At 56.3% G+C, this 17,050-nt stretch overlaps 1 protein-coding gene across 1 annotated transcript in view; it reads right to left on the bottom strand.

Annotated features, from left to right (window-relative positions):
- The window catches only part of BRD4 (bromodomain containing 4), a 95,008-nt gene that overhangs the window by 5,754 nt on the left and 72,204 nt on the right, over positions 1-17,050 (bottom strand). The window contains 8 exon segments of the mRNA XM_064381712.1: positions 1,534-2,124; positions 2,871-3,120; positions 3,122-3,241; positions 3,342-3,394; positions 12,681-12,791; positions 13,829-14,124; positions 14,605-14,804; positions 15,500-15,709. Coding sequence (XP_064237782.1) covers positions 1,534-2,124; positions 2,871-3,120; positions 3,122-3,241; positions 3,342-3,394; positions 12,681-12,791; positions 13,829-14,124; positions 14,605-14,804; positions 15,500-15,709 — 1,831 coding nt within the window.

The following is a 17,050-nucleotide window of genomic DNA, read 5'->3' as shown; positions in this document are numbered from 1 at the left end:
GGGCCCCAGGCCCAGCCTGCCAGGGATCCACAGACATGCGACTGCAGCAGCTTCCCACTCATCTAGGAAGCGCCTTCAGTAGCACCTGTTGAGGCTGATCTGGGCAACAGAAGGCTCTGGATGCTGTGGTTTATAGAAACCACCTGCCTGCTGGTGGGTTCAGAGGGTGGCTCAGGGATGGCTCCTGAAAGCTGGCTGTGGGCTGAGGGATGCCTGTTAAGTCTCTTTGGGAGTCTAACAACTTGACTTTTGGCCCGAAGGCCCCAGGGCCTAAACTAGAGCTGGCTGGAGACCTGCCTCAGTACCTGTAGGCGGAGGGTCCACCCTAAGCCTGGCTCTTCGAAATGCCTTGCATCCCCTGTCTATCACCCGCAACAGGAGATTGGCTCTGCTTTGTGTGAGAACAGGCACAGCCAGCAGACCCAACACCAGTGTTTCCCAGGGAGGACAGACAGCTGTTCTTGGCTCAGGGCATACAGCGATCCACTTGGCACCTGGCAACTTTTTTTTTTTGAGATGGAGTCTCATTCCGTTACCCAGGCTGGAGTGCAGTGGCACGATCTCGGCTCACTGCAACCTCTGATGCCCAGGTTCAAGTGATTCTCCTACCTCAGCCTCTCAAGTAGCTGGGACTACAGGTGCCTGCCACTGCGCCCGGCTAATTTTTGTATTTTTAGTAGAGACAAGGTTCCACCATCTTGGTCAGGCTGGTCATGAACTCCTGACCTTGTAATCCACCCGCCTCGGCCTCCCAAAGTACTGGGATTCTGGGCATGAGCCACCATGCCTGGCCTGCACCCATCAGCACCTGGTACGCCCAAGACAGATGGCACATCTACATTGCTGAGGCCAGGACCCTCCACCCTGACCCTGCAGCACCACATCAGGAGGCAATGACTGGAACGTTCCCCTGCAGGAGCCAGCCAGGACATTTTGATTACTGACATTTAAACAAGAGCCCAGGAAAGGCAAGAGGGTGTGGCTTGACCAATGCTGTTGATGAGAAAAGGGTGGCCTGGATTGGACTGGAGGCTGAGAGCAGGCAATGAGGTCAGCTCCCAGGCAGGCTCTGAGCTGCATCTGAGCTTCCAGCTCAGTGCTCCCCATCATGGTTCCGGCTCCCCCTGAACCTTATTCCTCACCCTGCTTTCTACGTCGGCTGCTATCTGTAATCATCGCCTCCTGGAAGCATACCCTGACCCCCAGAGGTGGATCAGGTGCCTTGCCTGGGCTCCTAGCTTCCCCACCTAGTGAGGAGTCACCTAGCACTGTCGTGCTCCTGACTGTAAGACAGGGGCAAGAGGGGCCTGCTTCTGAGTCATCTCGGCTCACAAGCAAGACAGACACCTGATAAACACACTGCAGGAAGCACCAATGATCCTTCCAGGTCCCCCTCCAACCAGCCAGAGACTTTGAGGCTCAGCTCTGAACCCACTGCAGCCTGAAGCATGAGTTAACCCTTCCAGCTCCCTGAGGACAAAACTACAGGCCCAGCATCAGCCTCCCTAGAGACCACGGGTGTGGGCTACTTACCAGTTGAATAGGGGTCCGACTTGTGGTGCCGGGGCGAATGGTGGTGCTGCTGGATGACTTGCTGAGGCTTGGCAGGCTGCGGTGGGGGCGGCTGCTGGCCCGGTGGAGGGTGGGGGGGCTGCTGGCCCTGGGGTTGGGGGGGCTGTTGGATGTGGGTGGAGAACTGCATGGGCTGCAAGTGCACGGGCCGTGGAGGGGGCTGATGCTGCTGTTGGGGTGGGGGCTGGGGCTGGGGTGGGGGTGGTGGTGGTGGCTGCTGCTGTAGCTGCTGCTGCACAGAGGGGTGAGGTGGGGGCGGCAGGGGGGGTGGGGGCTGGGACTGCACCTTCACAGAAGGGAGTAGTGGCGTAGGGGGCTGCACTTTCTGCAGCTGCTGCAGGTACAGCTGCATCTGCATGGAGGTGAGGGGTGGGGCAGGTGGCTCTTCATCCTCCAGCAGCACTTGTGGGGGCTGGGCCATAGGGGGCTGTGGAAGCAGAGGTGGTTGGGTCAAGGCTGGTGACACGGCTGGAGGTCGGGCAGGCTTGGGAGGCAGGGCAGCAGCTCGGTTGCTGGGCCGTGATGGCTGCTGGGGCAGTGCGTTGTGCAAAGCTGGAAGGACACAGAACCAAGGCAATGAGGCCTGAGCACCCGTGGCCCTAGCCTGGTCTTTCTGCTCCATCCTGACCTCATCTGGACTCCAGTGGCCTCCTATTGGCCTCCCTCCAACTGGCGCTCTCTCCCCGACTGTGGCCTCCCACAAACTCCAGAACAGAAGCAGTTTTCAGAGAGGGCTCTAGGGCAGTATCATCCTGCCCTGTGCTCTGTGCCCCAGCTCCTGCTCCCCATGTTCACAATGGCCCTTCAGGCCTCAGTCAGAGCTCCGTCACTCACTTGCCCAGTTGTTCCCCAGGCCCCAGGAAGGTGGCCCTGTCCCCGTATCCCCCAAGTGCATGCTGTCCAGGCTTCATGGGAGGAATCCCATCAGCATGAGTGCATGCCCCAACCCCTCATGAGAAAAGCTGCAGAGGGGTCCCAGCTTTTCTCATCTAACAGACGCCTGGCCCAGCAAGAGAACTGAGTCAAAATCTTCTAGATTGTTACACAAATGATCTCAGGTGTTTAAAACAAAAGCAAAAATCTTCTGAAGCAACGTGTTAATAACTCCACTCCACGCAGAACCTGTCTTGAGGCATCTCCTTTAACTTCCAAGATGGCCCTGAGAAGCTGTGGACCTGCCCACTAGAGACCAGAGCAGCTGAGGCTAAGAGGCCGCCCAGCCACAGTGCTCGGGCACCGCATGGGAGAACCTAGGTGGGAAAGGGTCTCAGCCCATACTAAGGCAGGCCATGGCTCACCTGGAGGAGAGACCACTGCGTGCTGGTTGAGATGGGGTGGAGTGCTGTGCTCAGGCGGCTGGGGCAGGTGAGGGGGCAGCTCAGGCTGCGGTAGGTGCAGGATGGGCTGGGTGAAGTGACTGATGGGGTCAAAGACGCTGCCTGGGAGCTGGGGCTCCAGGACGGGCACCTGGGCGGCGATAAAGGGTGGGGGCGAGGACTTCATCGCCGGGGCTGCCTGCTGCGGCATGGAGGGCGGGGGAGGCGGGGGGTGGCGGCTGCTGTTGCTGCTGCGGAGGTGGAGGCGGTGGGGGCTGCTGGGGAGGCGGGGGCGGCTGCTGGGGCACAGGAGCCGGGGCCTGCTGCATCTGCTGATGGTGGTGGTGATGGTGCTGCAAACAGAGAGACAGACAGGCTGACGTCAGCCAGGCAGAATCGGCCAAGGCAGACCCAACGTCCCACCTAATGGAGGATGCCCCTGAGCCCATGTACCTTCTTCTGCTCCCTCCCGGGGTGCCCCTTCTTTTTTGACTTCGGAGCCATCTCTGCAGAGGAAAAGAGAAGGTAGTGAGGCTCTGGGGGAGAAGATGAGTGAGCTGGCCTTGGATGGAGAAAGAGGAGAAAACAGGGCACGTTCAGGAGAAGGACCGGTGACCCTGAGAGAGGGCAGCTGGGTTTGATGAGCGATGAGTTGGTCATTAAAAGGAGGGAGAGACATGCAAGGCATCACCTACCCACTTGCCTGCAGCTTTTCCTAGCGGGGACTGTGCCCGAAAAAGCCTCCCCTGCCAAGCTTCAGACCACCACGGCCACACGGGAAGTTGAGACCTCCTTGCCCAACACCTCCCACTACCCACAGGCCAGTCACTCACTATAGTGACAGAGCGCCTGGCCTGGACAGCAACCTGTTTTTGAACAACCTATGATGGCTGCAATGATCACATTCATCTGACAGTTGAGAAAAGTGGGGCTCTGAGAAGGGAGGGGACTTATCTATGGTCACATGGCTAAAAAGCAACTACTCAGGGACCCCCAACTGCATGGCCCTTGAGGCCTACTCCTTTCCATCCTCCAGGGGAAGCAGAGAAGCTCAGCTGGGGCTGAGAGAGGCAGAGCACGGTGAGGAACTTATCAGCAAGGGAGAACGCAGAGGGCCCAGTCCTGGGAGGAAAAAAAGGAGCAGGGTGTCCCCCTGGAAACGACCAGCAACTAAAGGGGTAGACGGACCTCAGAAGTCCCTGCCTTGGGACACAGTCACTGTGCTGCACACAGAAGGCAGCATGTGCCCTTGCTCCTGTGGGCCGACTGCTCGGCACCACAGCGGGGTGGATAGGTTCAGGGTGTGTCTGCTCCTTCGAGGTGTACTCGAGAGCCAGAGCACCCACCTCTGTCTCCACCCCGAGATTTACACCAAGGGACTTTTGCCAGCTGGACGTCCCCTCGCCAAACACGAATGGTGTACAAGCCCAGGATGAGGATGTGAGCCCTGGCCAGCGCTCACAAGTTGAAAGGTTACACAGTCGCCAGCCACTGAATGGGAGGCGGAGCCCATGGTATGGCGCCTTTTGGATTCCTGTCACTGAGAAGCACCTTGTGCACTGCCTGGCTTCACCTGAGCTCCTTGCCAGGGTGCTGCCTCTTGCTGCTTGTGTTGGAGGACACAGCTTTGTCCAAACTGCGGGTCCTTCCACTTGGATCTGCTTCGTGGAGGGCCACACTAAGCTTCTGCGAGGCATGTGACCCTCAGTGCAGCATGCCATCAAAAGGGATGGGGAAGGACCTTGTGCCCTGGTAAGAGCTCACCATTCCACGTGAGACAAGACACAGACACAGACCTCAGCAGCTACAGACACACGTTCTCGTACAAATGGCCAGGGGTTGCAACTGGGGATACTGGGGCCCCGCCTCAAACCTTCATATGGGGCTCGGGACACGCTGGGTCAGAGTATGATCTCATGAGAGGGATACTGTTGTGGGTGAGACGTGCCAGAAGGGACACCTTGGGTAGATTTGCAGGGTCAGGGCAATGGGGCATCTGACTGCTGTGGTGCAGGGGGAAGAGCACTGGCTGCAGAGGTTGGCGGCCCCAGGACCAGGAGAACCCTGCACACTAGGGAAGTGGGAAGAAAAGGCCAGGGCTTCTCTTCCAGCACTAATGCCAGCATGAGGAGGTGATGGAGCCATGGTGTCTGGGGGCATGCCTTGGAGAGGATCTGGGGCAGGAAGGGCAAGTCAGGGGGAAGAAGCAGGGCCACCGTGTGAAGTCTGACTAGGAGAAGCCTCAGGAATGTGCCCAAACGCAGAGCTGAGGGAGAAAGTGTGTGTGGAGGGGAAGGACAGGCCGAGGCTCGCCTGCTGTCTCGTGGCCTTGGAAGGAATCTTGTTTTTTCTGTTGTAAAAGAGGGATGGTCACTCTAATCCCTCACAGTCTTCCTGCAGGCTGTGAGCACAGGCCCACAGGAGATGTAGGGACAAAGTGCAGCAGGGCCTGTGGGGGTTCCAGGGGCATGTCAGTTGCCTTTGAAAGGCCACAGGGAGTATCCTGGGGACTTGTCTCCAGGGCCCCTTGCAAGTGCTGGGGCCCCCAGTCAGGGCCTAGAGAGTTGGGGAGAGAAGGTGGGAGGCACATGGCAGACGCCAGGACCAGACGACTAAAGGGGCTGCTGGTAGAGGTAGCCCCATCTGGCCCACATGGTCTGAGCCTGTCAGTTACCAGTAAAAGACAAGACAGGAAGTGCACAGCTTCACAACACACCAGCCCCAAGACACCCCCACACAAAACTCTCTAGAAAGGGTTACATGAAGATGGCCTCAAGTATGGTGTGATCTTTATTCCATGACAATCTTCAACTCAACACAAATTTCATCTTTACATAGGATGGTAATTGTACAAAGAAATAAAATGTTTTTGTAAAATCCGATTAAAACACTGATCCGCCCACCCCCCAGACCCACTCCAGTGAAGGAGACAGGATGGAGGGTAAGGTCAGGGCAGAGGAGAAGAGTCTCCGCCTGCACTGAGCAGCTACCTCACACCCCTCTTCAGGACCCATGGCCAGCTGGTGCGTCGAGACCTGGCTGGCACTTCCTGCACAGGAGGCTGCCAACACGGAGAAGTGAGTGGGCACTGTTCTCTCTGGCTCTGTTCCTGGGGCACCAAGCAAAGGTGACAGCTTGTCTAATGAGCTTTCAAGTTCAACGAGCCCTGAGCATTCTCTGCCACATGGAAGCCCCATAGGCAAGAAGGACAGGGACCATGAAGGAGAGCTGGCCTGTGGCTATGGCCCATGTGCACACACACGCAAGTTGTGTGTGTGTGTGGGGGCGGGGGTGGGTGCAGGTGGTGGCAGCAGGGGCAGCACGCAGGCCCTACATTGGGAATCCAGGCTGCCAATTGGTCCAAGAAAGCAGAATCTTCCCAGAAAGACAATGCCAGCAGCTCCCCAACTGTCCTATGGGAATCTCTGGGCATGAAGGCTTTCCCGCCTGCTCCTGTCCCAGCCAGGCTGGGCTGCAATGGGAACACATCAGGCGCAGGCCAAAGGGCAGCTCAGAATAGTTGGTTTGGCAAACAGAGCTTAACTGGAAGCTGGATGCCCAGAGAGGATCAAGAGCAGTCCAGGAACTCCTGAGCATCAACGCAGGGCCCTGGGAGGCTCCGGTGAGGCCAAGGCTAGCCTCTGCTTCCACGGCAAATTTGGGGCAGTTGCAGCTGCTGAAGCCCAAGGAGCTGGGGAGAGCTGCCAGGGCTCCCAGGCGGATGGGGAGCCTGCACCCGAGGGCCTGCCCATGGCGACCAGCCCACTTCTAGTTCCAGAAGAAGGCAGACCTTTAAGAAGCACCCACAAACTACACTTTAAAAAAGGAGAAAAAATGAAAAGGCCCTGAAACACAGATGCAGTTCCTTAAGGGACTTTTCACATCAGGCAGTTTTCTGCTGAGATGCTAGATTTGTGACCAAAAAAGGGCCGGTATTTATTTTTAGAGCGAAAAAGTCTATTCAGTGCCTCTGGGAGGGCTTGGATGATGTGGCCACCCTCGTCTGCCCCAATCCCAGGGACTGTCGTCATTCTAAGGTACTGAAGACCAGGAAAATGTTCACACTGCTAACACCAATCAGAGGTGTCCACAGGGCAGTCCTGGTCCACCAGCCCAGATCCGCCCCCTCTAAAGGAGAGAGGTGAGGTGGGGTGGCAGGGGGATAGTGGGCCCGAGGCCTATCACCAGTGCCTGCCTGGCAGGTCCTGCACACTGCAGCCTGGTTCCAGGAGGGACTTTCCCTATGTGACTTGAGAAGAGGGAGGCCAAAGAAACTGGGGAAATGCCCATCAGGCAACTTAAGCTTTTGGAAATGCATGGGAACAGTGGAGACAGAGGAGGAAAGACTCCAAAAGGCTGAGAGTCAGCTGTGGCTCAAGCCTCATAGGGTATCAGTGAGAAGCATGCTGTGGGAAGAGCCCCACTGAGCCTTCCAGGGTCTCGAGGCCTTACCTCTAAAGCTCCCCACTCCTTATCTGGGACAGCTCTAGAGGTCAGAGTGTTCTTCCTCACACTGAACAAGAGCTCTCCTGGGCTAATGTCACTGCGAGGTTCAGGAGGGAAGCAGTTAGGGTTCAAAGTCCCAGAAAAAGAGGGACGGGACAAAGAGAGAAAACATAGTTGGGGTCTGGCTCTGTACACAGAGCAGCACCACATGAATGCATGTGTGGGGGATTGTCATCACCCTCCAGGAGATGCCACCCACCCAGAAGACCCCAGATGACCAGGGAGGCTGGGCAGGACAGCCAGGCAGTCTTTACACAGGGAGGCTCGGGCAGCTGGCCAGGCAGGCAGCCTTCCCGAAGGCGGGACTAGGCGTGTGCTGCTGGACATGACTAATCCACCCCGGGGGACAGGCCCAGGGCTCTGAGGAATTCCATAACTTGATGGAGTCCTGTCCCTTTCACGGAAGAAAATGGACTTAAGCTATAGCTTGCTGGGAAGGAATCTGGAACTGAAGACCGTTTTATTAAGAGTCCGTGTCCAATGATTAGGCAGGACCTACGTAGAGGGAGAGAGAAACCAGTGTGAGAGAAATGGTGTGGAATGTACCGTTTAAGTCACAAGAACAGAAGAACTGCAGACTGAGCCAGCCTCCTGCACCCTGGTGGCTGATGGGCACAAGAACGGCGCTGGAGACTGGAGCCCTGCCCCCTGCCTGGCTAATCTAGGATAGGGACAGACCCACCTCCCCCTTAGAAAGGCCACATAGGCAGTACATGTGGATGCCTTGGAAATCGCCCCAGCCTCCCAAGCTTCTACAGAGTGGCCTTGGCTCCCACTGACGAGCTCCACATGTGCCCTGAATGAGCACACACCAGCATTTCCTTTACTATTCCTCAAGTGGCTTCTTTGGAACTTGAGTGGTGCCCCTGCCCTGTCCCCCCAGCCAGGTATGGCAAGCCCACCAGGCCCCCTGCTGACTCTGAGCTCATCTCACCTAGGGGCTGCGCGCTGTCTAGTCTCAGGGAGTCGATGTCAGCCCTTCCTCCTGGGTTCCCAAGAAAAGAGGTACCAGAGTGCAGAATCCCCAGTGGAGGAGAAGAAGCCAACCGCCTCATCTCTGCATTCCTCCAGATTGCCCAAACAAAAAGCTCAAACTCTAAAAAGCACAAACTATTATATACACTGTTGAGGAGGAGGAAAAAAAGGAAAAGAAACAGGCCAAGGAATAGAGTCTTATCCTTTCTTTCTTTTTCTGGGGCACCCAGCATGGCTCCCCGGACCAGGGAGGGGCGCTGGGCTTTTTCCCACCCACGCAATAGAGCGGATGCCTCTGCTGGAGTCACGGATGCAACTGACGCGCTACTCCCTGGCCCCTGAATGCGGGCATGGGAAAAACCCGCCCACTGGTGGCCTCTCACTCCGGGCCACATTCCACAAGGCTCACCCTCACCCGCCCATGAAGCCCCGGAATCCCTCCAGCTGTAAATGCTGAGTGTGTGCGGGGGGTGGGTGTCACCTGGCTGTGCAGACAGACCAGCTACTGCCCCACTTTCAAGTCTTTTCGTACTCCCCCACCTCCAGGGTCCTCACCCTTCCCCGAGGAAAGTGCCACATTCGAGCAGGCAAGCAGCAGGCCTGGAGATGCGACTAAGTCCCTCAAAGACTCTGGGGTTCAGGAAGCTGAGGCCGGTTGTGTGGTAAAAACGCCCCATGGCCTCTGTCTGCACTTCCCAGCTCAAATCTTTCCAAAACATCAAGCATTCCTTTTTCCCCTGGAGCTATTAAGAAACACCCACAAGTTCCAATCCTGGGAAAAGGAAGCCAGGAGACTAAAATAGCTGGACTGTGCTCTCGCTCCAACTAGAAGACCAGACCAAAGCCCAGGAGGACCTCTCACACCTCCATGAGACCCTGTCCCAGCCCACGTAGCTGAGGTTAAGGGAGTATTCCTAAGAGGAACATAAGCTGTGGGTCCACCTCTGCCCACAAAGACCTGTGCATGACACTTGGGAAGAGCCAGATATCAGCAATGTGACAAGTGAAAGCTAGAAGATTGCTAGGACATGCCCTGCCCCATGTGCTGGGCAGACCCAACCCCAGTACTGATGACAGCAAAGCCACAGTGCTGTCCACAGCCCACCTGGGAAAGTGTCCTCCTCCAGCCTGCCCCACCCAAGTCTGCAGATGACCTAGAAATGGTGGGTGCCATTTGTACCCTACCCCTGCCTGTCTCAATAGAGAACCCTCAAGCAGCTCCAGGCTTTAGCTGGAATCACAGCTCAATGAAAGACCACAGCCCAAGCAATGTGGTGGGGGTTCAGAGGAAGTGGTGGGGTTTGCCCACTGCACTGCATGCTGCCAGGGCAGAGGTGGGGAATACATGGTGGCCTGGGACCCAGCTGGGAAAGCAGCACCCACCCCCGACATCCTCTTCCTGCCTGTGTTCCATGGCTCCATGAACTGTAGCCTGGCCCCAGAGGACTGCCCCACGCCTGCATCGGTCCACAGCATCCTGGTCTACGGATAGCTGCCAGAAGGGGTATCTATGTATCGCACCCCCCAGCCTCAATCTAGTGCCTCTGTTCGGTTTCTTTTGGCGATTCATGTCTCAGGGCCTAACCCCATAGTAAGCGACAAAAATAGGCCCTTTCAGGAATTTCGGCTCTAATCCAAATGGAAACACAAGAACAAGGAGGGGAATGGGGCAAAACAATTAGGCCCCGGGAGACCAAAGGGAAATACCTTCAAGGTCCCCCCACCCTGCCCCACTCCCTCAAGGCAGAGCTGCCTGCAACTGGCCACAGACATCAAGGCTGCCCGGCTTCCTGGACCCAGGAGAGCAGCTGCTGCAGGACCTACACCCCCTGCTCTGCCTCCCACCCACAGAGTACAGAGCCTGTGTGGGACAGGGCAGCAGAAGGCTGCATTCACTGGTGTCAGGGTGTGGGTTCCCGCTTTGGGATCTGCCACATGAAACCCTTGCAGCAGCCCCTCCTGAGAGCAGAAGAACCCTGCCAGCCCATGACAGAGCTCACTCAGTGCACACAGAAGGCAAAGGAAAGCCCCTGCTGGCCAGGACTGCCAAGACAAAAGGGAGCCAGGCAAAACCCAAGGCGGGGAGGGCGCCTGGGAAGGGGAAGGCCAGAGCCCAGGCAGCTGCGCGAGCGGCCAGGGCTGGACCGCCAGAGCCTGGGAGCCAGAGGCTCTGAGACTGTAAATCTCGCCCTCCTTCCCGCCAGGACAGCTGTTCCCAGGACTCTCAGATTACTTGTTGCACAATCTTTCCACTTTTTCTGAAAGTGGGGGAGTGAAAAAATAATAATCTCGGCAGTGGCAGGAGGGGTGTGGGGCACTCACTCAGTAAGCCAGGAGCGCTCCCAACTCCTCTCTCAAAGCAGAGGAGTCCAGAAGAGGGTGCAGAGGCCAAGGGTAAAGGCCACGATCACAGACTGGAAATCAGGATGTGATGTCCACAGCCCCCTAAAGCGTCTCGTCTTGTGAGGGCTAAAGCAGCAACCCCACCACGGCCACACCACGTCATTTTAGTAATCAGGTCCCCTGCCAATTTCAGCATCTGGGGTTTCCACTTGGTCACTCAGATCCTTAGACGAAAAGGCAACAAAACCCCTGGTGGCAGCAGTTGGCTAGAAAAGAGGAGGTGCAAAAAACCAGAGGAAGGCAAGCTGGAGGCTCGGTTGGCACCAAAAGTGAAAAGTCAGCAGCCACCAGGAATGCTAATTGGATCCAAGAATACAGCCATTCACTCCACTAACCCCGCTGCGAGTGGAGGCCCTAGCATGGGGTGGCAGAGGCCAGCCCTTTCTGAGCAGCCATAGGGTGCAGCGCCTCCTGCTGGCTGATGGATTACAAAAGCAGTGTGGGGAGAGTGTCGGTTAGAGATCAAAGCATAAAAGATGGCGACAGGGAAGGCCAGGAGGACGGTGAGCTGCCCAGGGCATTCTCCACACAGTTGTGCTAGAAAATGTGGGCACGTGGAGTCCTGAAGGGTCCTTGAGCCAACTTCAAGGCAAGTCTCCTCACTCATTGGGAAGCAGAGGGCACCAGGGGAAAAACAATACTGACAGGGACCGAGGTGCCACCTGCCCCCACCCTATCTGTGCGCACACACCTCAGAGCAACATGGCTCTCCCCAGCTGCTGTGAAGGATCCCCAATCTCCCTTGGCACAATCAAGTTATTTACATGCACGGATTACTGAGGGTTAGCATTTATTTCTTGTTAGAATAAAATTCCAGGGGTGGTACAAGTCTATGGGAGAGCATACAGGAGTCTACTGCCAAAACACAGGTTCCCACTGTGGATCCCCACTCCCCAGCCTGCCTGAGACCCTACAGCCAGCTCTCAGGCGGTCTGCAGCACGCTGGCTCACTGATGCAGCTGCATCAGCCTAGCGGCATCCCCATCGGCCCTAGACACAGAATGTTAGCACTGTCTCTCAGCAGGGGCTGGTCACCAGGCCTCCTGGGCACCATGGCTTCCTCCTCCCTATCCTCTCCTCTGGGCCAGCCTGAGCATCTGTAGCCCTGAGAATAATGAGGAAAATGCATACTTGGAGGACAGCAGCTCCCTCCCCACCCCCACCAACACCCAGCATTGCTATCCACCTCTACCTCCCACTGAGGCTGCTGCTCCGAAAGTGGGCTCTAATGGGGAACCCAGGGACAGATGTGCAGCCCAATGGGGCATGAAAAGAAGGGACTGTTAGTTAGAACTGCAGGTGGGACACGCAGGTCCAGGTGTGCGTGGAGTTAGGGCAGATTCAGGAGCAGCCAATACAGCAACGAGCACACTCTGAGGAGGAGCAGGCAATGGCTGGGGCCCAGGTGATGGTAGGGCCAGCTGCAGTCTGCTCCATATCCACCAGAAACCAGCGAAGCATCTCCCTGAAGCAGCCACACTGCATGTGACTGTGATACGGGGAAGGTCCTGGGGACATGAAGTCTCCTCTGGGGCAGAAAGCTGGGTGCAGTCACATCAAGGTCCACCGTATCTCCTGGGCCCCCATGCCCACATTCCTCACAACCCAGCCTCCCCACTCGCCACCCAGAGCTCCACAGTGTCAACGCCCTTGGCCATTCGTCCTCCATGCCCAGCCCCTGGCAGGGACAGCATGAGAGCCACGCCGAGAGAATGGACACTGCTGCACAGAGTGCAGGGCTATCCCCGGCCCCAGGGAGACAGTTAACATAGACACAGGCAGACAGAGGACCTAGCAAGTTCTGGGAATGCTGTCCCTAGGCTCTAGCATCCTGGACACAGGACTGAGCTGTTATTGGGCACAGGTGGGAGGAGTTTGGTAAGACACGTAAGACACAAGTCACCTAACCTGTTTCGGAGTCTTCGCTGTCAGAGGAGCTGGATTCACTGGAGCTCTCCGACTCTGAGGATGAGAAGCCCTTCATCTTGGAGGAGCCGGCAATCACATCGACTTTCTCTGCTGCAACCCAAGCAATGGGAGCTGGTTAGGCAGGGCCCCTGCCCAGGAGGCCGCTCTTAGCCAAGGGCACACCCCATCCATCTAGAGGAAGAACCAGCGAGGAGTCTGAGCACTGTGAGCCCAGGGGCTGCTCCTAACTGCCAGCTGCCACTCCCAGAACCTACATGGACCCACAGTTTCCATGGGTAGACTGCTTACACTGGAATTACAAGGTTCCTTCAATCTCTCAAAGTCCCCTTTGGAGGGTTTATCAAGAATTCCAGAGACCAAGCAGAGGGATAATTTCCTAACACAAGGTACCGCTGGGCATGTGGCTTGGATTCTCTCACTTTTCTGGTAGAGGAAGAAGAGGACCCAAAAGGAACATGCTGCCCAGAGGTAATGCAAGGCAGGGAGAGACCTGGGGGTCTCCCAGCACAGCTGTTCAGATGTATGCTGGAAATCATCATGTGGTGTGCCCCAGGGAAGGGCCCAAGGACCCCAAAGAGCCAGTACAGGCTCGGGACAAAGACTGTGCAATGCTGTAACACCAATCCTAACTCCTACGGTCCTCAGAGGTAAGCTGTGAGCCAAAATGAGCCGTGACACAAAAGAGCTGCTTGGAAGAGTCCAGAGAGAACGCCACACTGAATTGTCCCTCCTACAAGGACACAGGCTGGCTCACTGCTGCATTAATGCATCAGTACGCAGGTCCTGGGACCCTGCAGACCCGCCTTTCCTCCTTCCCCCAAGAGGCCAGAGGAAGACTCAGCAGCAGGCAGTCGAGGTTGAAAGCAGCTGTGGCTTAGAACACAGCTTCAGCTATGGCTTAGAACAAGGTGCAGAGGGGCACCCCAAACACATCCAGCCAGAGATCTACAAAGACACTGACAGCAGCCTAGGGGCGAGTATGATGTCACAACCTTCCAGAGGTTTCTGTGTCAAGAACAGAAATGTTATAATTGGAAAAAAGGCACACAGAGAGAATGGACCAAGGAAGAGAAAGTGACACTTGGGGTCGACAGAAGAACCCCCATCCCCAGAGGGCTCAAACACACCTTGAGGTTTCCTTTTCTTCCGCAAACAGGAGGTGACATAGCGCTCCAGCTCACGCAGTGTGGATGGCTTCAGGGTCTCAAAGTCGATCTCTATCTCGTCAGGGTTGGAGTTCTTCAGCGAGGGCTCCCGTGACTGGATGATGTGCACCACTCGGCCCAGCTTCTCTCCGGGGAGCTTGTTGATGTCCAGGCTGAGCTGCCGCTTCTCCTCATAGGACATAGGCTTGCACTTGTCCTCTTCCTCTGACTCATATGTGGGAGGGGGCTTGCTCTTCATGGGCACTGGCTCCTTCTTGCTACGAAGGGACGATGCAGACACCATCAAGAACGGCCCCCTGAGGAAGCCAGGCACTCATTCCTCCACATGTATGCTGGGGAGAAGGGGTGCAGGGGGTGTCCTTCCCATACCCCTTACCTACTGGCCTTCACAGGAAACGAGGCATGGGCAACCCAATCTCTGGGAACACCCAGTGGAGACTGAAAACAAACTGTGGCTTGAGGCTACCTGAGTTGGGGTGGTGTTACAGCCCTATCCTTGCTGCCTATCCTTCCCCAACCAAATGTGGTGAGCCCCAAAGGCTCACCCCACAGAAAAGGGCAGAGGCAGTACAGCTAAAGTCCTGCATGCAAGCGGCCACCAGTCTGCCCTGGGGAGTCATGGCTGCAGGGGCCCTTCTCACCCGCTGAGGACAGGGAGGGGCAGGGGCCCACATGGTGTCTCAGAGGAGACGGTAGAAGGGGGATCCTCACCCAGGGCAAACTCAGGGGACACAGACCTGGCATTGCTGTTGCTGCTATTATTTTTCTTTGTCTTTTTGGGAGGAGGTTCCTTGGCTTTACTCTTTTTATTCTCTTCTACTTCCTCTTTCTTTTTGTGCTTTTCTTTTTTCTTTTCCTTCTTGTCTTTCTCCTTTTTCTTTGGTTTGTTCTGCTGGGGCTGAGAGAGGGCTGCAAGCTGCTCGTGCACGGCTTTGAGCTGTGGACCAGACAAGCAAGACACACACCCAGGGCTGAGATGGTCTTCCCGTCACCCAAGACCCAGGCGTCTGCTCCAAAAAACATGACAGTATGCGCCTGAAGCATCAGGGTGTGGGCATAGGGGAGGTAGAGGGAGAGATGGCCCCCAGCTGTGGGCCTGTCATGTTAACCAGATTCCTAACATGCCTATGCCCACCCATTCCCTCCACTCCAAAGACTGCCTATGTCCTCCGCACCAGAGGAGCCCATCAAGCCAACAGACACTAAGTGTCATGGCCATCCTGATCCCAAGAGAAGGGCCCTTAAGAGGCTAAATAAGAGCATACATGTCAGGCACAAAGGGCCTGATGACTGGCTGCAGGGAGAGAAGCAACCAGGTAGGCCTGGGAGAAATGAACATCCTGGCTCAACCTCCTCCTTCCCGACATCGACAGGATCAAGAAGCCTCCTCTCTGCCCAGAAAAATGGCCATGTCCCTCCCCATCCCCAATTGCAAGCTCAACACATACACCATACATACGTGTATGATCAACATGCACTTAACCCAGCAGAGAGGTAAAGGCCACAGGTGGTCCAGTGGGAATTCTGCTCCCTTGGGAACTCAGAGCCAAGAACATCTCTTAGAAACTTCTGCGGAGGCCACCCTGGTCCATGGACTCTGGGGATTGGGAATGGAGCCACCAACACCCTCACCTGCTCCTGGAGCTCAGCCAGCCGCTGAGCTCGCTCCTCCTCAGAGTCATCAGTCGAACTGTCACTGTCTGAGGAGCTATCGCTGCTGCTGTCGCTGGATGAGGGTGGGGCCACAACCTTGGTGGGAGGGGGCACTGCTGGGGATGACACAGCCACCACTGGCTCCTCAGGTTCATCTGGCATCTTGGCAAAGCGCATTTCGAACACGTCCTGGTAAGGAAAAGCTATGCCATAATGAGGACTGCTGGGTACCCAGGCCACAGCCTAGTATCACCCTGGCCTCACTGGCTGCTGGGGCCAACTCAATAGTAAGCAACAGAGGGCAAAAGAGGATGGTGGCCCTCTCTCTCTGCCACCAAGACAGGGGCAAGGGCCAGCTGAGGACCTCTGATAACTCTTCCAACACTCCTCCCTCAAAGCTCACTTTGAAGAGCAAGGTGGTCCAGATGCAGCTGGGCACTCACTCCCTGGGGGACACAGCCCAGGTAAGGACATGTGACCCAGGCCACCAAGGCAGCCAGCCCACTGAAGTGTGGGGGTGCTTGACAGATGGCGCTGGGCCAAGGGTACCCACAGTCCCCAAAAGAGTTAGCTGAGGATCCCGCCAGATGCATGGCTCACACACCAGCGGGGAGCAAGACAAGTCTGTAGTTTGGGAGGGCGTTCCAGGCAGAGGTCACAGCAGGTGCAGAGGCCAGGCTCTGCTGTAGCAGACACGGGTCTAAGACAGTCTCCTCATACTCCTCAGATTGGCCTTGGAGCACTTAACCAAGCAGGGCTGCACCACTGGTGGAGGCATTTCCAGGGCACGTGGGATAAGGTAAAAGAGGTCCAGGCAGCAGGTGTGGTGCACTGAGGATAGGCTACGAGAGGGAGCCACTATGTGCAGAAGACCCTAAGACCTTTCAACCCTTAAGATTCAGCAATCAGATGGAACCACATGGGGTCACTGAGCTCAAGGAAGAGCAGCCATGCACGAACACTGGGGTCTGGCCACACATACTGCCAACCAGCTGGCAAATCCCTGCCCTACCCTGGGAGCACTGAGCGCAATCCAGTGATGGCTCAGGACAGAGGCAGAAGCACCGGGGTGGCTTCCCAGAAGGATTCTGGGAACTGTTTTAAACCAGGAATAAACTGATCAACATGGAAAACACACCATGGCAAAGACCTTTCCCTAAATGTGTGTCAATGCTTCAGAGAGCATCACGGCTCTGGAATCCTCTCCTGATGGCTCAGGAAACACACCTTGAGGCTTCCTCTGAAGGCTGCTAGAGGAGACATCCCATATAACTGTGGTGTGGATTCCTTCCCCTCCAGGCCACCATCAGTAAGACTTCCTTTAGCCAATAACTTTTTCTTTTTTATGAGATAGAGTCTCACTCTGTCACCCAGGCTGGAGTGTAGTGGTGCAATCCCAGTTCACTGTAACCTCTGCCTCCCAAGTAGCTGGAGTTATAGGGACACACCACCACGCCCAGCTAATTTTTGTATTTTTAACAGAGAGGGGTTCTACCATGTTAGGCTAGGCTGGTCTTGAACTCCTGACTT

This window comes from Aotus nancymaae, unplaced genomic scaffold, assembly GCF_030222135.1.
Source record: "Aotus nancymaae isolate 86718 unplaced genomic scaffold, 86718_ANA_hifiasm-v0.15.2.pri h1tg000028l, whole genome shotgun sequence".
Lineage (NCBI taxonomy): Eukaryota > Metazoa > Chordata > Mammalia > Primates > Aotidae > Aotus > Aotus nancymaae.
The sequence above is the reverse complement of the archived record's forward strand: the minus strand, read 5'-3'. Positions and strand labels throughout refer to the sequence as shown.